General features: G+C 31.7%; 5 protein-coding genes across 6 annotated transcripts; all 5 read right to left on the bottom strand.

Annotated features, from left to right (window-relative positions):
- Positions 1-2,091: 2,091 nt before the first annotated feature.
- On the bottom strand, positions 2,092-5,251 carry LOC149094101 (uncharacterized). The gene is made up of 12 exons (XM_089267748.1): positions 5,116-5,251; positions 4,999-5,057; positions 4,803-4,941; positions 4,250-4,477; positions 3,982-4,181; positions 3,694-3,924; positions 3,524-3,637; positions 3,387-3,467; positions 3,165-3,324; positions 2,896-3,081; positions 2,728-2,824; positions 2,092-2,648 (listed from the first exon to the last, which is right to left on the bottom strand). The coding sequence occupies exons 1-12, from the start codon at positions 5,171-5,173 to the stop codon at positions 2,324-2,326; spliced, it is 1,878 nt and encodes a 625-aa protein (XP_089123874.1). The 5' UTR covers positions 5,174-5,251; the 3' UTR covers positions 2,092-2,323.
- Positions 5,252-5,702: 451 nt separating this feature from the next.
- Positions 5,703-8,652, bottom strand: LOC149094100 (uncharacterized). The gene is made up of 11 exons (XM_089268175.1): positions 8,443-8,652; positions 8,198-8,384; positions 7,893-8,093; positions 7,671-7,837; positions 7,284-7,505; positions 7,111-7,218; positions 6,945-7,025; positions 6,721-6,883; positions 6,462-6,650; positions 6,282-6,396; positions 5,703-6,223 (listed from the first exon to the last, which is right to left on the bottom strand). The coding sequence occupies exons 1-11, from the start codon at positions 8,572-8,574 to the stop codon at positions 5,794-5,796; spliced, it is 1,995 nt and encodes a 664-aa protein (XP_089124301.1). The 5' UTR covers positions 8,575-8,652; the 3' UTR covers positions 5,703-5,793.
- Positions 8,653-9,192: 540 nt separating this feature from the next.
- Positions 9,193-11,107, bottom strand: LOC149094099 (uncharacterized). Of its 2 annotated transcripts, XM_089267746.1 has the most exons (4): positions 10,589-11,107; positions 10,297-10,530; positions 9,986-10,240; positions 9,193-9,917 (listed from the first exon to the last, which is right to left on the bottom strand). In XM_089267746.1, exons 2-4 carry the CDS (start codon positions 10,489-10,491, stop codon positions 9,915-9,917), a joined length of 453 nt encoding a protein of 150 aa, XP_089123872.1. In that variant the 5' UTR covers positions 10,492-10,530; positions 10,589-11,107; the 3' UTR covers positions 9,193-9,914. The 2 variants fall into 2 exon arrangements, with proteins under 2 accessions (XP_089123872.1, XP_089123873.1); XM_089267747.1 differs by having other exon boundaries at positions 10,297-11,107.
- Positions 11,108-17,208: 6,101 nt separating this feature from the next.
- On the bottom strand, positions 17,209-20,368 carry LOC149094098 (uncharacterized). The gene is made up of 12 exons (XM_089267745.1): positions 20,233-20,368; positions 20,116-20,174; positions 19,920-20,058; positions 19,367-19,594; positions 19,099-19,298; positions 18,811-19,041; positions 18,641-18,754; positions 18,504-18,584; positions 18,282-18,441; positions 18,013-18,198; positions 17,845-17,941; positions 17,209-17,765 (listed from the first exon to the last, which is right to left on the bottom strand). The coding sequence occupies exons 1-12, from the start codon at positions 20,288-20,290 to the stop codon at positions 17,441-17,443; spliced, it is 1,878 nt and encodes a 625-aa protein (XP_089123871.1). The 5' UTR covers positions 20,291-20,368; the 3' UTR covers positions 17,209-17,440.
- Positions 20,369-20,819: 451 nt separating this feature from the next.
- On the bottom strand, positions 20,820-23,769 carry LOC107370482 (uncharacterized). Its single transcript, XM_015938474.3, has 11 exons — positions 23,560-23,769; positions 23,315-23,501; positions 23,010-23,210; positions 22,788-22,954; positions 22,401-22,622; positions 22,228-22,335; positions 22,062-22,142; positions 21,838-22,000; positions 21,579-21,767; positions 21,399-21,513; positions 20,820-21,340 (listed from the first exon to the last, which is right to left on the bottom strand). Exons 1-11 carry the CDS (start codon positions 23,689-23,691, stop codon positions 20,911-20,913), a joined length of 1,995 nt encoding a protein of 664 aa, XP_015793960.2. The 5' UTR covers positions 23,692-23,769; the 3' UTR covers positions 20,820-20,910.
- Positions 23,770-24,094: the final 325 nt, after the last annotated feature.

The following is a 24,094-nucleotide window of genomic DNA, read 5'->3' as shown; positions in this document are numbered from 1 at the left end:
TACGTTATTTTAGCATACAAACTGTAACCATTGCGGTTATGTCATGATTTCGGGGCTTTGGTTAAGATATTGAATGTTACTGCTCTCAATGGTCAAACTTGAATGGTTATGTACAGTACGGCGAAAAGACGGTGAAAAATGCTGAAAAAGAGTGATGGAAAAATTACAGTCCCTTCAAAAAGAGATCAAAGTTTAAATTTCATCTTCATAGGAACTCAGAATGATGAGAGACTCATGTTCAGGTGGTCTGAAAAGCAACACTATTCAGATGATGGATGGTGAATAAGTTTCTTAACTTTGAATTTCGAGTTAAAAGTTGTGATTTGATAAAATTTCATCACAATAAGAGTTAGAATTATTACAAGAATTAGCACGCTTCGTGTAATAAACTGAGATTTCTAAAAAAATCCTGTTCAGGGTGGCAGTGGAAAAACAGTATTCAAAAACATTGAGAAAGCAGATATTTTTTGATTGAATGAATTTTATGTTTACTGTTTGATGGTTAAATGTGTCTCAGCTTTGACTTTCGAGTTACGAATCGCGGCTTGATGAACTTTTAGCAATCGAGCCGTAACCAATCGGGTAATTAAAAGATTTCTCTGATTTGATCAAGGTATTTGATATAATCGCTTTCAAAAGTCAAATTTGGTCTTCATAGGAACGCAAATTCCTAAAAAAATTATGTTCAGGTAGAGTAAAAATAAATTCTAATCAGAAAAATTGTGACGACATAAATATTTCTTAGTTTAGTAAAATTATGCTTTACTATTGGATGATTTATGAGTGTTTCAATTTTGAATTTCGAGTTAAGAGTTGCGGCTTGATGAACTTTAATGCCATAAGAGTTTGAGTTTGCACGCAGATTAGCACGTTTCGTTTTATTAAAAATTTCTCTGATCGAAGATTTGGATGAAATGCAAATTCAAAGCGCAAACTATTTGATTTAGCTGTGAAACATAATTTTATCTGATTTAGTTTTTCAAATTGACGATGGTTTTAATCAAGAATTTGAGTCTTTAAATATTCAGTTGAGTTTGTGCAGAGAAAAGAAATTTACGATCAGTCATGATCGTGGGCTCCACTTGTATTATAATAATCCATTATTTATCAAGTTGAGCCAATGTTATTTGATATTAGATTTTGTAATTACTTTAGCAATTGCAAAACTTGATTCTTTTCAGCAAATTTTTGTTGTGAGCAATCACAATTGAATGTCTATAAATCGGCATCAGCAATAATTTTGCTCAAAAGAGACTGCTCTTGGAGCTTCAATTTAGGCTTATGCATTGACCGAATACAAGAAATCAAGTGACTTACACTGCTTAGTGTGATCATTATAATAAATTTTTATTAGAGAAGTAAGCAAGATAATGATACAATGTATTTTCAAAATATGATGAATGTTTGATAAAATGGAAGCGAAACCCAATCATTAAGAGAATTAGTTCGGCGTTGGGACATTTTGTAGCCTAATGCATTCGTCATAATTGATGTATATGGAAAATATAAGAAAAATATGAAAATAGAGTTCGATTTTCGCTTTTCAATTGTAACATCAATAACAGCAAATTCAGTAGCGGAATAGTTGAATTGGCTTCCATTCAAATTGAAATAAGATTTTCTTATTTCTTCCGAAGAAACATCTGCCAATAGTTTAGTTAAACTATGATCTGAATTTTTAAACAGCATACAGCTCAATCCATTTTCATCTTCATCTGGTTATAAAACTCCATCAGAAATTCCAAGGCATGGATATTGTCCAATTTGTTTCGATATTTACTCTCCATGATTTATCGTGAAAAGCCAACTGACCTTATATTGACATTATGAGTTTGAAAACGTAAACAAGCATCGATAGTCGATGTATAAATTTGACCAGATGCAGTTGATTTGATGTTGAACTAATGCGAAGCATCTTTCTTTATTTCTGTGTAAAAATAATGACAATCTGTTCATTAGAATGAAAAAATTTTCTCATTGACAATGATTTTACATCGACCATTCGAGTCTTTAAATGTGGATTGAATTTATTGTATTCAGTAGAAAGAAATTTACGACCAGCCATGATCGTAGTAATAAACTTGAAGAGAATACAGAAACAATAAGAATTTTTAATACTTTCATTTAAATTTGTTAAAAATTCAGAGTCTTTAGATTCAAATAAGTATTTTAAGGTCACAATTTATACTGATAATGTTATAATCTTATGAATCTTTCAAAACTGTCAGTGAAATTGACGGAGATGAGCTGATTCGAACGTTTCGTCGATATAATTTGCACGCAATTGCAGCGAAGCCAATGACGACGCAAACGAGGGCGACAATCAGTAAAAGATACAGTTGCCTAAACAATTTCTACAATAAATTTTCACATTGAACGAATCAGAATCAATTGGTGAATGGCTATCATTTGATTCGATTGGATGTAGGTCAAAGTTTAGTTCAGCACTGGAAAGCGTTGTTTGATTTAGATGTTTGTATGACATTTTCAGTTCTCTTAATGATGGCTCTTGAACAAGTTTATACAATACTTTATCCAAATTGTTGTATATAACAGCGTTTGATGTATCTTCATTTTGCTCAGGCAAAGGCTGATCAAGCGTTATTCCAATGCATCCGAAGCTAATGTCATTGCAGCTGATGATTTTACTAAAAATCAATAAAATTGAATTAGACGTAAAGTAGAAATAAACTTGAGAATGAATGACCAAATACAAGACGATCTTACCTGACATTGCTTTTCATGGCTTCAAGTTCCAAGCGAGTTTGTGAGTAAAGAAAATGTAAAAATCCTGATAGGTCAAGCTTTCGATAAATCAGTAAGTCTCAACATAAAAAAGACAAATAAAATGATTAATTGTGTTGAACTCGACAATAGCCTTAGCAATAAACTTACCAACGAAATTGAACCTTTCAGTAATTTTGACTGTGGCTATTAGATAAGTACTGTGAAACTGTAATCGAACCGATTTTATCCTCAGATAAGATATTCCAAGCTTGAAACATATTAAATCCTTAAGATTTTCACTCAACTCATCGAGTCTATTGAGCAGCGAATATGTTTCGATTGCAGACAAATTTTCTGGCGTAAAAAGTTTAGCGAAAAAAAAACAATTACAAAGTTCAGCAAAAATTGAAACCGAGTTGACGATTTAGTCAACTTACTTGAATATGTCAGTCGAAGGGTTAAGACATCTATTTTTTCATCTTGAAACCACTTGTTATTGAGAGTGTAAACTCGATGTTTAGGCTCATAATTCAATTTGATGTAACCATAAAAGAAGCTTTTCTGAGTTTTTATCAATTGATAATCCAATGAAGATTTCTGTTAAATGAAAATGAATTAGAACTGAAAACTTAAAATTAAATTAACTCGATCTAACATACATTTTCCTTGTTATACAGTTTACGTTCAACTTGAAGATTTTGCAAGATCAGGTCTGATGAGATATTCCCAGGCTTGAATTGCTAAAATAGTAAATTCAGTATTGGTCATTTGAAACGATTATTCCAAAAAAAGTTACCTTTCTAGCCACACTAAGAGTTGTGATCACTAAATCGTACGAGAAGTTTCCAATTTGTTTATCGAACTCTATTTTATCCATAATTAACTTGTCACTGTGTTGATATTTGATTGGCTGAAAGAGAGTATAAAAATGACTATAGTGTTGGGGATAAAATTTCAAAAACTTACGAATAAAATTTCATTTGTGTATCTGAAAGTCCAGTTCGTCCAGAAAGACTCTCGAAAGCTTAAGCTTGCAAAATTGAATGATTCATTTCGATTGGTTGATTGAATTGTATAACCATCGGTTGTTGAATTAAACCCTGAACCATATCGTAATTCATCTGCTTCATAGTCCATTTCTTGTCTTGAATACTTCAGCCATGAATTCAGTATTATGGTATCTTTAGTCAAATCAAACTGAAGAAAAAAGAAAATGACTGAAAACCAGAATAAAAGCATAAACAGAAACAATACCTGAGTATCAACTGTTGATTGATGAATATGATCAGTTAGAGTTTCATTGAATCCAACATAAAACTGTTGCCCAGCTGCTATCATAATACTATCTAAAAGGACGAATTTCTCAATTTGCATGGTAACCAAAGGACTATTGATTGAATTATAAATAGTAATGTTGTCCAATTCACTCAGGAGCACAAAAGGAGTGATACTGTCTAATAATTGAAGATAAAAAATATCAACAGAATTATCTCTATTAAGAAAAGATGATTTCACTTCTCACTATTGAATTTGTAGACCCAAGATAATAGTTGATCATCATTGTAATTGTAATAATTATATGACAGCGATCTTTGTTCTTTGTATTCATTATAATTGTAATTTAAGAGAAATAAATAGCAATTAACCGGACCCGAAATCAACAGTTCATTGATCAATCTGATTATTGATACACGTAATTGTACATTCCAAGAGAAATTACGAATACTTTCCATTTCCATGGCACGGTTTTCTGAATAGCATTGGAATCAGTGAGTTGAGTGTATACAGCATCGCAAGTAATTTTAGAGCTGGTTACGTTATCTTTTGCACATTGTTTGGTAACCAAGCATTTCGATAGTCAATTTTTTGAGATAAATTAAGCACAATCGACAACGATTCAATGCATTGACCAATGAGTTTCGGGTTGATGTTGATTGTGCTTAATTTATCTCTAAAAATTTGCTATTAAAATATGCTTAGTTACCAAACAATGTGCAAAAGATAACGTAACCAGCTCTAATTTTCACTTTCGATGCTGTATGCATGAACATGTTTGCAGCTTTAGTCAAACTTACCAAAGAAAACGATTCTTTTTGAAGTGTTGAGATTATAATGAACTTGCATCTCGATGTCACCTTTCTGTATCTTGATTACTCCATGAATAAAGGGCTTGAAATAAACTGTTTCAGCCAAATACCAAGTATTGTTTGATTCCTAAAAATAAAAAAAATCATTTAATATTGTTGAGTAAAAAGACATTTGTTTCTTTACCTCATTAGTTATATTGGCTTTAATCAACAAATCGTAAGAACTTAATTCGATTTTAGTGGCTGATAGAGAAATTATTCATTAAACTGGTAAATCATTTGGGTTGGTATGGAGACTTACCTTGATTGATTTGAAACAGTAAAGTGATTATTACAAGTGAAATTATGATGAGATTCATTTTGTAAAACTTTCAACCAACAAACAGTTGTTGTAATGTGAATCTTTGGAATGATATCAACTTAACTTAAAGAAAACAAATTAGCTCAAATGATCTTTCATGATCCAAACACAAAACGCCCTTTCCGTTGTTCATCTTAAGACATAACTATTATCAGATTTCTGAATAAACAAATGGACTCAACAAAGGGCTTGATCGATCAATTTTCCTGTTTATCTTTAAATTTTAATGATCAATTATTTATCAATGTGCACAATGTGATTTAATGTTGTATTTTGTAATTAAGCATATTAAATAACAGACTGATGATAAAATGATTTCACAATGTAACCAACTCGATTATTCTCGAAAATTTATTGCGAGTAACCATAGCTGGGTCTCTGTGAATTAACATCAATCATTTCAAGTTGAATGGTTGAATTATTAAAGCTTGAATTGAGGCATTTGGATGACACAAAGATGTGACTGCCAGTGACTGATCGCTGCAAAGTATTTTGATTGAATTGAATAATTTGAACAATTTTTTCAAAAATATCCTTTTATTAGAGCGAAAATTTGAGTTAACAGATTGGAAACATTTTTGTGCATGAATTTTATGGTTCTTGCAATATTTTTAAAAATCAGATGCTTGATTTGAATAATTTAAGCGAAACATAATCACGAAGAGAATGAGTTCGGAATTGATACAGTTTATAGCTAAATGCAAACTTGACAAATATCACAATATTGATCGATATAGAAAATACTAATAAAAGTGTGAAATTTGAGCTTGATTTCGCCTTTTCTGGACTATCAAGGCGTATACCATCTCCAATCGTAACATCAACAACAGCAAATTCAATATCAGAATAGTTGAATTGACTTCCATTCAAATTGAAATAAGATTTTTTAATCACTTCCAAAGGAACTCCTGCCAATAGTTTAGTCGAACTAAGATCTGAATTGTTGTACAACATACAGTTTAATCCATTTTCATTTTCATCAGGCAATGAGTCTCCATGAGCAATTCCAAGGCATAAATAATCTCCAGTCTTACAAGTTATAACATAACTGAAAGATAACAAATTTTGATGATATCAAGAGACTTATTTTCAAAAAATTTACTGACCTTAGATTGACTTTAGAAGCTTGTACATGTATACATTCATCAATGGTTGATGTATGAGTTTGACCAGAGCCAGTTGATTTGACGTTGAATTTATGCGAAACTCCTTTCTTTGTTTCTAAGCGAAAAACGTTTCATTAATAGATCGAAGTAATGAGTTATTAATAATTGCAAGAAACTTACCAAAGATGATAACAGATGAGTCTAATATTTCAACCTTCGCCATGATTTGTGAGTTTTCATAGCTAAATTTGATCCAGTTTATTCTCAAATATGATATATTCAATTTATCAATGAGCAAACCTCGAAGAACATCTTTGATACGATAGATTTCGGCTTGCAATTCGTTAATTTTGTCTGCTAGCAAATGATCTGTTCATTGCAATGAAAAATATTTTCTCATTACTGACTAGAAAATAATGATTAAATATGACGTATTTACTTGATAATGAAATTTTTAAACGGAGAATAACTTTGTCTTTTCTGTCTTTGAAGCATTGATTATATGAATCAATCATGCGGTGAAACTTGTCTATGTCTAAATAATCCGAAGTTTCAGTCAAGCATATTACCTTTCTTTCAGTGAGTTCGTAATCGAATGGTACCTAATAAGGAAAAGGAGATTATTTCATTTTGCGTCTCATTCCAGTTTAGATCTTATCGTACCTCATTTGAGACAGATTTCGAATAAAGGTCCATTTGAACACAGAAATCTTCGAGCCTTCCACTTTCCACTATCCATCTTGACTTGGATTCAGAGTTGATTCAGATTTTATTATTAATATTACAAAAACGCAGAAATCTTTTTTATTCTGTATGAAATGAAACTTACGGCATTATCTGGTGCTAGATAGGTTTTCACAACCAAATCATACTTTACATTACCAATTGTTACATTGTGCTTTGCTACAACCCTCAGTTTCTTGCTGTATGATTCAACCTGTTTAATGTTTATAAAAAAAGTTTATGCCTTTTTGGATTGAATGTTGCTTTTTTTAAACTCACCGGATTCCTAGGAAAATAAAGTTCATTTATAAACTCCTTTACATAGTCTTCTGAAGCTACGTAATTGAATTCATCATCAAAACTGCTTGATACAATTATGCATTCATCGTGACCAGATGGAATGTATTTCAAACCAAATTTACGGTCATAAACCATTTCGACATGGAATCGTTTGTAATTGATCTCGACCAAGGTGACTGAGTCCAATGATGTGAAATAAAGCTATTGACAATCCGAAAGTAAAAACATTAGAGTTCATTAAATATGGATTGAATTTATTTAATTCAGTGGGAAGAAATTTAAGATCAGTCATGATCGGGGGATCTGTTCGTAATATTTGTCATTACGTCGAGACAAGATTCATCGAAAGGCAAAAAAAACACTCACCTGAGTTGTTCCTGATTTTTTGTATTCAATGATTGATTCATTCAATTTGTACTGAATAACTTTTGTTGACTTTGATACGTTGACTTGTACTAAAGACTCGATTTGTGTCACGTTCAACACCAGCGTTCGAATGCTACTATCCCGTATAATAAACTCTTTAGTCCGATCTGAAAATTATTTATGTAATGCATTATTACACTCGATTCATCTTTGCAAACAAACCTTTAAAAGATGCCTCCAAATACAAAGTACCACAACGATAAGTTGTCAAATTTCCAGTATGTACCGCATTTTCACTAGTTTCACATGATATCATACGATAAGGTCCCAACAACAGTGTGGCTTTCACACTCTGAGCTGTAGATCCAGTAAATTCCTTAAAGATTTTATCCAACAAATCAGCATTTCGTCGACATAAATTTTCTGGTCAATTAGTTTACAAGGATTGAAGTTTCATTATATTACATTATAATACAAACAATTCTAGTAATTATTCACTTAATACGATAAATTTTTTGTTTACTTACGAACACAGACCAATGTAATGTTTTGAGTTTTAAAATCACGAAACACTTTTATTTGAGTTCCTTCTTTTTCATCGGTTATTAATGTTACGATCATGTTTTTTTCATCGCCAAATACTGACTCTTCTATCAACCAACTCTTATAAAGCCAATACCATGGCTTTAGTTGATCTACATTCTGATGTATACCCTTAAAATAATCAATTTGTAAGAAATTAAAGTCAGTTTATCAAGTGAGTAAAGCTTACCTTATAACTTAACTTAGCTTTCAATAAAAAATTTGGCCCTAGTCTAGATAGTTCCTTGTAACCTTGTTGATAGCCTGATTTTAAATTATATAAAATCATAAATATCCATACAAAATATTTACTTGGGAACATTTTTGCAGGTAAAAGTTTAACATAGAATACTATAATATAAGGAATATCACAATCGATCAATGTTATTGTTTATGATCTAAAAACATAAAATCTAATGAAGCCATAGCTTATAAACTCGTCAGAATTAACATGTAACTTTCCTTTAGAACGCCTTCAATTCCCATGCTTCGTTATACTACCTCTGCGCCCTCTTCATTAAATTAAAATAAGGTTTAAAATACTTATTAGTTGGACGCTGACATGATGTAAGATTGCTGAGGATCACATGAAAAGTCTAACAAGTCTAAAAGTCCAACCAACAACTTGTAAGCAATAAGATCTCGAGGGTAAGGTAGCCATACTTATCCAAATAACTTTCATAAGAGTTATTTAATTGCTGGTTTTTTCGATTACTTTTTCCATATTAATATCTGTATTTACAAGTATTATAAATGAATTTTGAGCAGCGTTTCAGTCACTGCATGACACTATTTTACTGATTTTATTTTAATGAAAAGATTATTACAGCTGATGCTGAAACTTTTGCTTCCATTATTGCCCGTTTGATTAGTAACTACAATGTTATTTTCATGCTTATTCAGATTGTCGTGATCAATACAAACAATTGTTGAAATACAGTAGGGTTATTCTTGACTTTATTCATTTCATTTCACCTTGTTACAGGAATAAGGATGCAGCTAATCATCTCGCACAAGAGTGTGAAGAGTGAATCCGAGAATTTACAATCGCAATGCAGGGCGGATGCGGTCTCCACGACCGTTTATAAATTGAAATTATACAATAATTTAAAATTGTTCAATGCAAAGATTCACCATTTTAACCAAAACGTAAGTTTACAATTTAAGTAAGTATTTTAAGGTTGCCAATTTGCACTGATAATGTTATAATCTTATGAATCTTTCAAAACTGTCAGTGAAATTGCCGAAGATGAGCTGATTCGAACGTTTCGTCGATATGATTTGCACACAAATGCAGCTAAGCCAATGACGGTGCAAACGAGGGCGACAATCAGTAAAAGAAATATATAGTTGCCAAAACAATTTTTGCAATAAATTTTCACATTGAACGAATCAGAATCAATTGGTGAATGGCTATCATTTTGCGATGAGTCAATTAGATGTAGGTCAAAGTTTAGTTCAGCACTGGAAAGCGTTGTTTGATTTAGATGTTTGTATGACATTTTCAGTTCTCTTAATGATGGCTCTTGAACTTGTTTATACAATACTTTATCCAAATTGTTGTATAAAACACAATTTGAGCCATTTTCCTTTTCATCAGGCAAAGGTTGATCAAGAGTTATTCCAATGCATCCATGGCTAATGTCATTACAGCTGATAATTTTACTAAAAATGAATTAAATTGAATAAAAATGAAATGTGTGAATGAATGAGCAGAAACAAGACAATCTTACCTGAAATTGAGTTTCTAAACATAAATTTTCCTTGTTATAAAGTTTACGTTCAACTTGGAGATTTTGCAAGACCAGATCTGATGAGATATTTCTAGGCTTGAAAATGATGTAAAAAGTGATTCTTTCAGGAAAATAAGGTACCCTTCTAGCCACCTTGAGCGTTGTGCTCACTAAATCGTATGAAAAGTTTCCAATTTGTTTATTAAACTCCATTTCATGCGTGATTATCTGGTCTCTGTGTTGATATTTGATTGACTGGAAAAGAGTGTGAAAATGAATAAAACGTTGAGGAAGAAACTGCAAAAACTCACGAATAAGATTTCGTTTGTGTATCTAAAAATCCAGGCTTTTCCGAAAAATTCTTGCAAGCTTAAGCTTACAAAATTGATTGATTCATTTCGATTGCTCGATCGAACCGCACATCCATTTGTTGTTGAAGTAAAGCTTGAACCAGATCCCAAGTCATCTACTTGTTCATAGTTGTTTCCTTGTCTTGCATACTTCATCCATGAAATTGGTATCACAGTATCTTTAGTTGAATTAAACTGAAGAGAAAAGAGAATTCACTGAAAACCAGAATAATAGGAACAATCGATAAAATACCTGAATATCAACTGTTGACTGATGAATATGATCAGTTAGAGTTTCATTGAATCCAACATAAAACCGTTGCCCTGTTTCTATTACTACTAGTGTTTCTGCAATACTATCGATTCTTCGATATAAATCGATACTTTTTTCAACGATACATATTGATTCTTACTCCGATTATATCAGTATCAGTCGATACTTCTAAACCGCTTAACTTTATGCAGATAATCACTTTTATAAGAAAGTTTAATCAAATTCTGTTTCATGCCAGCATTAATTCTCTCCAGCAGATTCGATATTAAGAGAAAAAAGAATCAAATAAAGCCTGAAAACTACGAAAAATTATGTTTTCTTAACTCTGCGCCATCACATCCAAAAATATTATGCAATTTTACTCTATTTTTCACGATATTTTACGATATTTTCCGATTTTTTAATTGATATTTTCAATACAAGTATCGAGCGATATAATCGATACTTTCCTTAAAAATATCGTTCCTTTCGATCCATACCAGAAAAGAAAATCGAGAAACACTAATTACTACACTATTTAACAGTAAAGCACTCATTACAAGTAAAATTAGGATGAAATTCATTTTGTGAAACTTTTCTCCAACAAACAGTTGTTGTAATGTAAATCTTGGGAATGACTTAAACTTAAAGAAAACAAATGATGAGTTTAAGTTAGTTTAAGACAACTAGTTAATAAGAAGCAATAGTTTCTCAATAAATATTACATTGAATCAACAAAGCGTGGATCAACTTTCCTGTTTATATTTTTAATTTCAATCTATATCTATACAATATATAAAGTCAAAACATGAAATTTTTGCGTAAAGATTGTGGCCAAACTAAAAGGATTCTAAAGAAAATTTTTTCACAGCCTGAAAGTCATGATTAAACTACATCCACGAAAAATAGTCTGAACTGTATCGGAATTCAGGTACCTGAGAAATTAGCGTTTAAACAGGGTAGGGGAAAAAATGCAGAATCCGTATCTTTTATCATTGACTTTGGGGGAAAAATTTTTTAGTTGTTCAGGTTGATGGTTTATTGTTAAATTAAAAGGATATGTAAAACCATTTTTCGAGTAAGGAGTTAGGGGGAAAATATGTTCCCTCAACTTAACCTAAAGACAATGTCCAAAAACTTTGATTTCACCGTTAAGAGTTGGGACTTAGTGAGTTTTTAGGGGTATGAAAACTGAGTATAGAGGTGCTATTGAAAATTTGTTTGAGTTGCCAGTTTTCCATAAAATTGAGGTCAAAGTTGAAGCTTCGATCGCGTTTATTTCAATGATAAAACCAGATTTTTCCATGAAACTCATTTCCCTGGTGTGACTTTTGCTGCTCAACCAGAAAATACAGTTATTTTCAATGGAAAATTCTCTGTTCAGATCAAAAATAGATCCATTCGATTTTCAGTTAGATTGCCCGCTTTCTGTAACCGCTTGAGTTAGAGATCAGAAACTCATTTTTTACCGGCAAAAATCATGGGTGAACATGTTGAGTCAGCCAATTTTTGAATTTAACGATAAATCGAATGGATCTGTTTTTGATCTGAACAGAGAATTTTCCATTGGAAATAACTGTATTTTCTGGTTGAAAGCAGCAGCAAAAGTTACACCAAAGAAAAGAGTTGCATGGAAAAATCTGGTTTTATTATTGAAATAAACGCGATCGAAGCTTCAACTTTGACCTCAATTTTATCGAAAACTGGCAACTCAAACAAATTTTCAATAGCACTGATAGACTCAGTTTTTATACCCCTGAAAACTCACTAAGTCCCAACTCTTAACGAAGAAATTAAAGTTTTTGGACATTGTCCTTTTATTTTATTTTTCCTCATTGACAATGGTTTTTCATCAATAATTTGAGTCTCAAAATGTGGATTGGATTTATTGTATTAAATGAAAAGAAATTTATGACAAGTCACGATTGGGGCTCAGCTTTTTTCCATCACATTCACCACTTTGTCCACCACTTTTTTACCTTTTCACCGTATTTTCCATCATATTGTCCATCACTCAATCTAACACATCCACCACATTCACCAAATCAAACATCACTTTTTGCAGAGATCTTTCTCAACAATTTGTTCAACACTTTCATTCATCACTTTGGAGTGACTTTTCCCACCTGAGTGGAGTGACAATATCAAACAATTTTTATAAGATTATACACCACCTAAACCACCGAAATTTTAACCACTTTTGGGATATGATGGCGATTAATAGTGGATGTGTTAGATGGTGTAAAATGGTCAAAAAATCTGACAATTTAGGTGGTGGATAATCTTATGAAAAATTGTTTGAAAATTTGGTGGAAAAAAGCCATTCTAAAGTGGTGGACAATTTTGCTGAGAAAAGTCTCTTTAAAAAGTGATGATTTTTGATTTGGTGGATGTGTTAGACTGGGTGGTAGACAATATGATGAGGAGTATGGTGAAAGGGCAGTAAAAAAGTGGTTGATAAAAGTGGTGGACAATACAATGAAAAGAGGTGGGAAAATTTGGTACTAAAAGCTACTCTAGATTAGTGGATGAAAGCGGTGGACAATTTTTGCGAGAAAAGTCTCTTCAAAAAGTGATGGAGTTTGAATTAGTGGATGTGTTAGATTGAGTGGTAATTATACAGTGAAAAAAGTGTTGAAAATGTGATGCAAAATATGGAGTAAAAGGTGGGAAGTATGGTGAAAAAAGCCATGCTAAAGTGGTGGATGAAAGGAACGGACAATTTTTTGAGAAAAATTTCTTTCAAAAGTGCTGATGTTTGATTTGGTGGATGTGGTGTATGTTTACGATTAGGGCGTGTAAAATACATTAAAATAGTGGTGGAAAACTCCTCTGATCGAAGGTTTTTGATGGAATCTCTACAAAAGTAAAACCTTAAGCTTTCTAGAAACTCAGATTCCTGAGAAAATCCTGTTTAGGGTGGCAGTGAAAAAAGACATTGTGGAAGACAGCAAATACTTTTTAACTTGATGAAGTTACTGATTACTGTTTAATGATTTATATGTGTCTCACTTCGGAAGTAGGAATGTTCAGGTGGTCTGAAAAGCAACACTATTCAGATGATGAATAAGTTTCTTAACTTTGAATTTCGAGTTGAAAGTTGTGATTTGATAAACTTTCGGTAAAATAAGAGCTAGAGTTATTACACGAATTAGCACGCTTCGTGTAATAAAAGAATTCCTCTAATACAAGGTGTTGGATGAAATCCCTTTAAAAGTGTAAAATTTCTAGGAAACTCAGATTTCTAAGAAAATGCTGTTCAGGGTGGCAGTAAAAAAACAGTATTCAAAAGCATTGAGAAAGCAAAAATTTTTTGATTTAATGAATTTTCTGTTGGCTTTTTGATGATTAAATGTGTCTCAGCCTTGACTTCCGAGTTAAGAGTAGCGGCTTGATGAACTTTTAGCATACGAGCCGTAGCCAATCGAGTAATTAAAAGATTTCCCCGATTTGATTAAAGCATTTGATGTAATCGCTTTCAAAAGTCAAACTTGGTCTTCATAGGAACGCAAATTTCTAAAAAAATTATGTTCAGGTAGAGTAAAAATAAATTCTAATCAAAAAATTGTAAAGACAGAAATATTTGTTTAATAAAATTATGCTTTACTGTTAGACGATTTAGTGAGAGTTTGTCTTAACTTTGAATTTCGCTTTGAGAGTTGTGATTTTATGAGCTTTCAGTACCATAAAAGTTAGAGTTTTTGCGCGAGCTAGCACGCTTCGTGTTATTAAAAAATGTCTGATCGAAGGTGTTTGATAATACGCGTACGAATTAGCACGCTTGGAATGGCTGTAGATCACCTGTATTCGAGTGCGTTGTGGATGACAGCAAATATTTTTTAGTTTGATGACTTATGGTTCACTTTTGGATAATTTGTAAGTGTCTGAACTTTCGAGTTAAAAGTTGTGATTTATTGAACTTTTAGCATACAAACTGTAACCATAGGGGTAAACGATTTGAAGGATATGTGCAGAGCGATATGTTTTGCGAGTGAAGAATTGCATCAGAGAAACATTTTAAGTGAGCAAAGAATCAACAAATGTTCAACTCTCAACATGAACGAAAATTTTTCAGCTGTAAAAATGGGCCAGCTTTTCACCCCAATTTTTTCACCGTATTATCTACAATATTGATAGAAACAGAAACGGTGCTTAGAAAAAGTTTATCACGCAATGCTGATTATGGTTTGATCATAGAAACAAAAATAATTGATCTTTGTTGGAACTCAGATATATTAGAAAATATTGTTCAGGTGGTGTGAAAAACAATCCTATTCAGAAATATTATGGAGGATAGAAAACAGATTATTTCTTGAAGTTATGGTTTACTGTTGGTTGATTTATAAGTGTCTCGACTTTGAATTTCAGGTTAAGAGCTGCGGCTTGATGAACTTTTAGCATACAAGCCGTAACCATTCGGGTAATGAAAAGTTTTCTCCGATTTGTTGAAGCTATTTGATGTAATCGCTTTCAAAAGCCAAACTTGGTCTTCATAGGAATTTAGAATTTAGAGTTAAAAGTTGAGATTTTACGTTATTTTAGCATACAAACTGTAACCATTGCGGTTATGTCATGATTTCGGGGCTTTGGTTAAGATATTGAATGTTACTGCTCTCAATGGTCAAACTTGAATGGTTATGTACAGTACGGCGAAAAGACGGTGAAAAATGCTGAAAAAGAGTGATGGAAAAATTACAGTCCCTTCAAAAAGAGATCAAAGTTTAAATTTCATCTTCATAGGAACTCAGAATGATGAGAGACTCATGTTCAGGTGGTCTGAAAAGCAACACTATTCAGATGATGGATGGTGAATAAGTTTCTTAACTTTGAATTTCGAGTTAAAAGTTGTGATTTGATAAAATTTCATCACAATAAGAGTTAGAATTATTACAAGAATTAGCACGCTTCGTGTAATAAACTGAGATTTCTAAAAAAATCCTGTTCAGGGTGGCAGTGGAAAAACAGTATTCAAAAACATTGAGAAAGCAGATATTTTTTGATTGAATGAATTTTATGTTTACTGTTTGATGGTTAAATGTGTCTCAGCTTTGACTTTCGAGTTACGAATCGCGGCTTGATGAACTTTTAGCAATCGAGCCGTAACCAATCGGGTAATTAAAAGATTTCTCTGATTTGATCAAGGTATTTGATATAATCGCTTTCAAAAGTCAAATTTGGTCTTCATAGGAACGCAAATTCCTAAAAAAATTATGTTCAGGTAGAGTAAAAATAAATTCTAATCAGAAAAATTGTGACGACATAAATATTTCTTAGTTTAGTAAAATTATGCTTTACTATTGGATGATTTATGAGTGTTTCAATTTTGAATTTCGAGTTAAGAGTTGCGGCTTGATGAACTTTAATGCCATAAGAGTTTGAGTTTGCACGCAGATTAGCACGTTTCGTTTTATTAAAAATTTCTCTGATCGAAGATTTGGATGAAATGCAAATTCAAAGCGCAAACTATTTGATTTAGCTGTGAAACATAATTTTATCTGATTTAGTTTTTCAAATTGACGATGGTTTTAATCAAGAATTTGAGTCTTTAAATATTCAGTTGAGTTTGTGCAGAGAAAAGAAATTTACGATCAGTCATGATCGTGGGCTCCACTTGTATTATAATAATCCATTATTTATCAAGTTGAGCCAATGTTATTTGATATTAGATTTTGTAATTACTTTAGCAATTGCAAAACTTGATTCTTTTCAGCAAATTTTTGTTGTGAGCAATCACAATTGAATGTCTATAAATCGGCATCAGCAATAATTTTGCTCAAAAGAGACTGCTCTTGGAGCTTCAATTTAGGCTTATGCATTGACCGAATACAAGAAATCAAGTGACTTACACTGCTTAGTGTGATCATTATAATAAATTTTTATTAGAGAAGTAAGCAAGATAATGATACAATGTATTTTCAAAATATGATGAATGTTTGATAAAATGGAAGCGAAACCCAATCATTAAGAGAATTAGTTCGGCGTTGGGACATTTTGTAGCCTAATGCATTCGTCATAATTGATGTATATGGAAAATATAAGAAAAATATGAAAATAGAGTTCGATTTTCGCTTTTCAATTGTAACATCAATAACAGCAAATTCAGTAGCGGAATAGTTGAATTGGCTTCCATTCAAATTGAAATAAGATTTTCTTATTTCTTCCGAAGAAACATCTGCCAATAGTTTAGTTAAACTATGATCTGAATTTTTAAACAGCATACAGCTCAATCCATTTTCATCTTCATCTGGTTATAAAACTCCATCAGAAATTCCAAGGCATGGATATTGTCCAATTTGTTTCGATATTTACTCTCCATGATTTATCGTGAAAAGCCAACTGACCTTATATTGACATTATGAGTTTGAAAACGTAAACAAGCATCGATAGTCGATGTATAAATTTGACCAGATGCAGTTGATTTGATGTTGAACTAATGCGAAGCATCTTTCTTTATTTCTGTGTAAAAATAATGACAATCTGTTCATTAGAATGAAAAAATTTTCTCATTGACAATGATTTTACATCGACCATTCGAGTCTTTAAATGTGGATTGAATTTATTGTATTCAGTAGAAAGAAATTTACGACCAGCCATGATCGTAGTAATAAACTTGAAGAGAATACAGAAACAATAAGAATTTTTAATACTTTCATTTAAATTTGTTAAAAATTCAGAGTCTTTAGATTCAAATAAGTATTTTAAGGTCACAATTTATACTGATAATGTTATAATCTTATGAATCTTTCAAAACTGTCAGTGAAATTGACGGAGATGAGCTGATTCGAACGTTTCGTCGATATAATTTGCACGCAATTGCAGCGAAGCCAATGACGACGCAAACGAGGGCGACAATCAGTAAAAGATACAGTTGCCTAAACAATTTCTACAATAAATTTTCACATTGAACGAATCAGAATCAATTGGTGAATGGCTATCATTTGATTCGATTGGATGTAGGTCAAAGTTTAGTTCAGCACTGGAAAGCGTTGTTTGATTTAGATGTTTGTATGACATTTTCAGTTCTCTTAATGATGGCTCTTGAACAAGTTTATACAATACTTTATCCAAATTGTTGTATATAACAGCGTTTGATGTATCTTCATTTTGCTCAGGCAAAGGCTGATCAAGCGTTATTCCAATGCATCCGAAGCTAATGTCATTGCAGCTGATGATTTTACTAAAAATCAATAAAATTGAATTAGACGTAAAGTAGAAATAAACTTGAGAATGAATGACCAAATACAAGACGATCTTACCTGACATTGCTTTTCATGGCTTCAAGTTCCAAGCGAGTTTGTGAGTAAAGAAAATGTAAAAATCCTGATAGGTCAAGCTTTCGATAAATCAGTAAGTCTCAACATAAAAAAGACAAATAAAATGATTAATTGTGTTGAACTCGACAATAGCCTTAGCAATAAACTTACCAACGAAATTGAACCTTTCAGTAATTTTGACTGTGGCTATTAGATAAGTACTGTGAAACTGTAATCGAACCGATTTTATCCTCAGATAAGATATTCCAAGCTTGAAACATATTAAATCCTTAAGATTTTCACTCAACTCATCGAGTCTATTGAGCAGCGAATATGTTTCGATTGCAGACAAATTTTCTGGCGTAAAAAGTTTAGCGAAAAAAAAACAATTACAAAGTTCAGCAAAAATTGAAACCGAGTTGACGATTTAGTCAACTTACTTGAATATGTCAGTCGAAGGGTTAAGACATCTATTTTTTCATCTTGAAACCACTTGTTATTGAGAGTGTAAACTCGATGTTTAGGCTCATAATTCAATTTGATGTAACCATAAAAGAAGCTTTTCTGAGTTTTTATCAATTGATAATCCAATGAAGATTTCTGTTAAATGAAAATGAATTAGAACTGAAAACTTAAAATTAAATTAACTCGATCTAACATACATTTTCCTTGTTATACAGTTTACGTTCAACTTGAAGATTTTGCAAGATCAGGTCTGATGAGATATTCCCAGGCTTGAATTGCTAAAATAGTAAATTCAGTATTGGTCATTTGAAACGATTATTCCAAAAAAAGTTACCTTTCTAGCCACACTAAGAGTTGTGATCACTAAATCGTACGAGAAGTTTCCAATTTGTTTATCGAACTCTATTTTATCCATAATTAACTTGTCACTGTGTTGATATTTGATTGGCTGAAAGAGAGTATAAAAATGACTATAGTGTTGGGGATAAAATTTCAAAAACTTACGAATAAAATTTCATTTGTGTATCTGAAAGTCCAGTTCGTCCAGAAAGACTCTCGAAAGCTTAAGCTTGCAAAATTGAATGATTCATTTCGATTGGTTGATTGAATTGTATAACCATCGGTTGTTGAATTAAACCCTGAACCATATCGTAATTCATCTGCTTCATAGTCCATTTCTTGTCTTGAATACTTCAGCCATGAATTCAGTATTATGGTATCTTTAGTCAAATCAAACTGAAGAAAAAAGAAAATGACTGAAAACCAGAATAAAAGCATAAACAGAAACAATACCTGAGTATCAACTGTTGATTGATGAATATGATCAGTTAGAGTTTCATTGAATCCAACATAAAACTGTTGCCCAGCTGCTATCATAATACTATCTAAAAGGACGAATTTCTCAATTTGCATGGTAACCAAAGGACTATTGATTGAATTATAAATAGTAATGTTGTCCAATTCACTCAGGAGCACAAAAGGAGTGATACTGTCTAATAATTGAAGATAAAAAATATCAACAGAATTATCTCTATTAAGAAAAGATGATTTCACTTCTCACTATTGAATTTGTAGACCCAAGATAATAGTTGATCATCATTGTAATTGTAATAATTATATGACAGCGATCTTTGTTCTTTGTATTCATTATAATTGTAATTTAAGAGAAATAAATAGCAATTAACCGGACCCGAAATCAACAGTTCATTGATCAATCTGATTATTGATACACGTAATTGTACATTCCAAGAGAAATTACGAATACTTTCCATTTCCATGGCACGGTTTTCTGAATAGCATTGGAATCAGTGAGTTGAGTGTATACAGCATCGCAAGTAATTTTAGAGCTGGTTACGTTATCTTTTGCACATTGTTTGGTAACCAAGCATTTCGATAGTCAATTTTTTGAGATAAATTAAGCACAATCGACAACGATTCAATGCATTGACCAATGAGTTTCGGGTTGATGTTGATTGTGCTTAATTTATCTCTAAAAATTTGCTATTAAAATATGCTTAGTTACCAAACAATGTGCAAAAGATAACGTAACCAGCTCTAATTTTCACTTTCGATGCTGTATGCATGAACATGTTTGCAGCTTTAGTCAAACTTACCAAAGAAAACGATTCTTTTTGAAGTGTTGAGATTATAATGAACTTGCATCTCGATGTCACCTTTCTGTATCTTGATTACTCCATGAATAAAGGGCTTGAAATAAACTGTTTCAGCCAAATACCAAGTATTGTTTGATTCCTAAAAATAAAAAAAATCATTTAATATTGTTGAGTAAAAAGACATTTGTTTCTTTACCTCATTAGTTATATTGGCTTTAATCAACAAATCGTAAGAACTTAATTCGATTTTAGTGGCTGATAGAGAAATTATTCATTAAACTGGTAAATCATTTGGGTTGGTATGGAGACTTACCTTGATTGATTTGAAACAGTAAAGTGATTATTACAAGTGAAATTATGATGAGATTCATTTTGTAAAACTTTCAACCAACAAACAGTTGTTGTAATGTGAATCTTTGGAATGATATCAACTTAACTTAAAGAAAACAAATTAGCTCAAATGATCTTTCATGATCCAAACACAAAACGCCCTTTCCGTTGTTCATCTTAAGACATAACTATTATCAGATTTCTGAATAAACAAATGGACTCAACAAAGGGCTTGATCGATCAATTTTCCTGTTTATCTTTAAATTTTAATGATCAATTATTTATCAATGTGCACAATGTGATTTAATGTTGTATTTTGTAATTAAGCATATTAAATAACAGACTGATGATAAAATGATTTCACAATGTAACCAACTCGATTATTCTCGAAAATTTATTGCGAGTAACCATAGCTGGGTCTCTGTGAATTAACATCAATCATTTCAAGTTGAATGGTTGAATTATTAAAGCTTGAATTGAGGCATTTGGATGACACAAAGATGTGACTGCCAGTGACTGATCGCTGCAAAGTATTTTGATTGAATTGAATAATTTGAACAATTTTTTCAAAAATATCCTTTTATTAGAGCGAAAATTTGAGTTAACAGATTGGAAACATTTTTGTGCATGAATTTTATGGTTCTTGCAATATTTTTAAAAATCAGATGCTTGATTTGAATAATTTAAGCGAAACATAATCACGAAGAGAATGAGTTCGGAATTGATACAGTTTATAGCTAAATGCAAACTTGACAAATATCACAATATTGATCGATATAGAAAATACTAATAAAAGTGTGAAATTTGAGCTTGATTTCGCCTTTTCTGGACTATCAAGGCGTATACCATCTCCAATCGTAACATCAACAACAGCAAATTCAATATCAGAATAGTTGAATTGACTTCCATTCAAATTGAAATAAGATTTTTTAATCACTTCCAAAGGAACTCCTGCCAATAGTTTAGTCGAACTAAGATCTGAATTGTTGTACAACATACAGTTTAATCCATTTTCATTTTCATCAGGCAATGAGTCTCCATGAGCAATTCCAAGGCATAAATAATCTCCAGTCTTACAAGTTATAACATAACTGAAAGATAACAAATTTTGATGATATCAAGAGACTTATTTTCAAAAAATTTACTGACCTTAGATTGACTTTAGAAGCTTGTACATGTATACATTCATCAATGGTTGATGTATGAGTTTGACCAGAGCCAGTTGATTTGACGTTGAATTTATGCGAAACTCCTTTCTTTGTTTCTAAGCGAAAAACGTTTCATTAATAGATCGAAGTAATGAGTTATTAATAATTGCAAGAAACTTACCAAAGATGATAACAGATGAGTCTAATATTTCAACCTTCGCCATGATTTGTGAGTTTTCATAGCTAAATTTGATCCAGTTTATTCTCAAATATGATATATTCAATTTATCAATGAGCAAACCTCGAAGAACATCTTTGATACGATAGATTTCGGCTTGCAATTCGTTAATTTTGTCTGCTAGCAAATGATCTGTTCATTGCAATGAAAAATATTTTCTCATTACTGACTAGAAAATAATGATTAAATATGACGTATTTACTTGATAATGAAATTTTTAAACGGAGAATAACTTTGTCTTTTCTGTCTTTGAAGCATTGATTATATGAATCAATCATGCGGTGAAACTTGTCTATGTCTAAATAATCCGAAGTTTCAGTCAAGCATATTACCTTTCTTTCAGTGAGTTCGTAATCGAATGGTACCTAATAAGGAAAAGGAGATTATTTCATTTTGCGTCTCATTCCAGTTTAGATCTTATCGTACCTCATTTGAGACAGATTTCGAATAAAGGTCCATTTGAACACAGAAATCTTCGAGCCTTCCACTTTCCACTATCCATCTTGACTTGGATTCAGAGTTGATTCAGATTTTATTATTAATATTACAAAAACGCAGAAATCTTTTTTATTCTGTATGAAATGAAACTTACGGCATTATCTGGTGCTAGATAGGTTTTCACAACCAAATCATACTTTACATTACCAATTGTTACATTGTGCTTTGCTACAACCCTCAGTTTCTTGCTGTATGATTCAACCTGTTTAATGTTTATAAAAAAAGTTTATGCCTTTTTGGATTGAATGTTGCTTTTTTTAAACTCACCGGATTCCTAGGAAAATAAAGTTCATTTATAAACTCCTTTACATAGTCTTCTGAAGCTACGTAATTGAATTCATCATCAAAACTGCTTGATACAATTATGCATTCATCGTGACCAGATGGAATGTATTTCAAACCAAATTTACGGTCATAAACCATTTCGACATGGAATCGTTTGTAATTGATCTCGACCAAGGTGACTGAGTCCAATGATGTGAAATAAAGCTATTGACAATCCGAAAGTAAAAACATTAGAGTTCATTAAATATGGATTGAATTTATTTAATTCAGTGGGAAGAAATTTAAGATCAGTCATGATCGGGGGATCTGTTCGTAATATTTGTCATTACGTCGAGACAAGATTCATCGAAAGGCAAAAAAAACACTCACCTGAGTTGTTCCTGATTTTTTGTATTCAATGATTGATTCATTCAATTTGTACTGAATAACTTTTGTTGACTTTGATACGTTGACTTGTACTAAAGACTCGATTTGTGTCACGTTCAACACCAGCGTTCGAATGCTACTATCCCGTATAATAAACTCTTTAGTCCGATCTGAAAATTATTTATGTAATGCATTATTACACTCGATTCATCTTTGCAAACAAACCTTTAAAAGATGCCTCCAAATACAAAGTACCACAACGATAAGTTGTCAAATTTCCAGTATGTACCGCATTTTCACTAGTTTCACATGATATCATACGATAAGGTCCCAACAACAGTGTGGCTTTCACACTCTGAGCTGTAGATCCAGTAAATTCCTTAAAGATTTTATCCAACAAATCAGCATTTCGTCGACATAAATTTTCTGGTCAATTAGTTTACAAGGATTGAAGTTTCATTATATTACATTATAATACAAACAATTCTAGTAATTATTCACTTAATACGATAAATTTTTTGTTTACTTACGAACACAGACCAATGTAATGTTTTGAGTTTTAAAATCACGAAACACTTTTATTTGAGTTCCTTCTTTTTCATCGGTTATTAATGTTACGATCATGTTTTTTTCATCGCCAAATACTGACTCTTCTATCAACCAACTCTTATAAAGCCAATACCATGGCTTTAGTTGATCTACATTCTGATGTATACCCTTAAAATAATCAATTTGTAAGAAATTAAAGTCAGTTTATCAAGTGAGTAAAGCTTACCTTATAACTTAACTTAGCTTTCAATAAAAAATTTGGCCCTAGTCTAGATAGTTCCTTGTAACCTTGTTGATAGCCTGATTTTAAATTATATAAAATCATAAATATCCATACAAAATATTTACTTGGGAACATTTTTGCAGGTAAAAGTTTAACATAGAATACTATAATATAAGGAATATCACAATCGATCAATGTTATTGTTTATGATCTAAAAACATAAAATCTAATGAAGCCATAGCTTATAAACTCGTCAGAATTAACATGTAACTTTCCTTTAGAACGCCTTCAATTCCCATGCTTCGTTATACTACCTCTGCGCCCTCTTCATTAAATTAAAATAAGGTTTAAAATACTTATTAGTTGGACGCTGACATGATGTAAGATTGCTGAGGATCACATGAAAAGTCTAACAAGTCTAAAAGTCCAACCAACAACTTGTAAGCAATAAGATCTCGAGGGTAAGGTAGCCATACTTATCCAAATAACTTTCATAAGAGTTATTTAATTGCTGGTTTTTTCGATTACTTTTTCCATA

The sequence above is a fragment of the Tetranychus urticae genome, chromosome 2 (genome assembly GCF_039701765.1).
Source record: "Tetranychus urticae isolate SD_2017Ah chromosome 2, NJAU_TeUrti_SD_1.0, whole genome shotgun sequence".
Taxonomy (NCBI): domain Eukaryota; kingdom Metazoa; phylum Arthropoda; class Arachnida; order Trombidiformes; family Tetranychidae; genus Tetranychus; species Tetranychus urticae.
This window is presented reverse-complemented; position numbering and strand designations above follow the sequence as displayed.

Coding starts and splice junctions, on each gene's coding strand:
- LOC149094099 (XM_089267747.1), bottom strand. CDS start 10,491: ATGAAGTATGCAAGACAAGGAAACAACTATGAACAAGTAGATGACTTG. Junction 10,241..10,296: donor ACACAAACGAAATCTTATTC/GTGAGTTTTTGC, acceptor ACTCTTTTCCAG/TCAATCAAATATCAACACAG.
- LOC149094098 (XM_089267745.1), bottom strand. CDS start 20,290: ATGAATCTCATCATAATTTCACTTGTAATAATCACTTTACTGTTTCAA. Junction 19,595..19,919: donor AAAAAGAATCGTTTTCTTTG/GTAAGTTTGACT, acceptor AATGCTATTCAG/AAAACCGTGCCATGGAAATG. Junction 18,199..18,281: donor CCTTCGACTGACATATTCAA/GTAAGTTGACTA, acceptor TTTTTACGCCAG/AAAATTTGTCTGCAATCGAA.
- LOC149094100 (XM_089268175.1), bottom strand. CDS start 8,574: ATGTTCCCAAGTAAATATTTTGTATGGATATTTATGATTTTATATAAT. Junction 7,026..7,110: donor ATCTAGCACCAGATAATGCC/GTAAGTTTCATT, acceptor TCTGAATCCAAG/TCAAGATGGATAGTGGAAAG. Junction 6,884..6,944: donor CGAAATCTGTCTCAAATGAG/GTACGATAAGAT, acceptor TTTCCTTATTAG/GTACCATTCGATTACGAACT.
- LOC107370482 (XM_015938474.3), bottom strand. CDS start 23,691: ATGTTCCCAAGTAAATATTTTGTATGGATATTTATGATTTTATATAAT. Junction 22,623..22,787: donor AAAAATCAGGAACAACTCAG/GTGAGTGTTTTT, acceptor GATTGTCAATAG/CTTTATTTCACATCATTGGA. Junction 22,143..22,227: donor ATCTAGCACCAGATAATGCC/GTAAGTTTCATT, acceptor TCTGAATCCAAG/TCAAGATGGATAGTGGAAAG.
- LOC149094101 (XM_089267748.1), bottom strand. CDS start 5,173: ATGAATCTCATCATAATTTCACTTGTAATAATCACTTTACTGTTTCAA. Junction 5,058..5,115: donor ACTGTTTCAAATCAATCAAG/GTAAGTCTCCAT, acceptor TTTCTCTATCAG/CCACTAAAATCGAATTAAGT. Junction 4,942..4,998: donor AAGCCAATATAACTAATGAG/GTAAAGAAACAA, acceptor TTTTATTTTTAG/GAATCAAACAATACTTGGTA.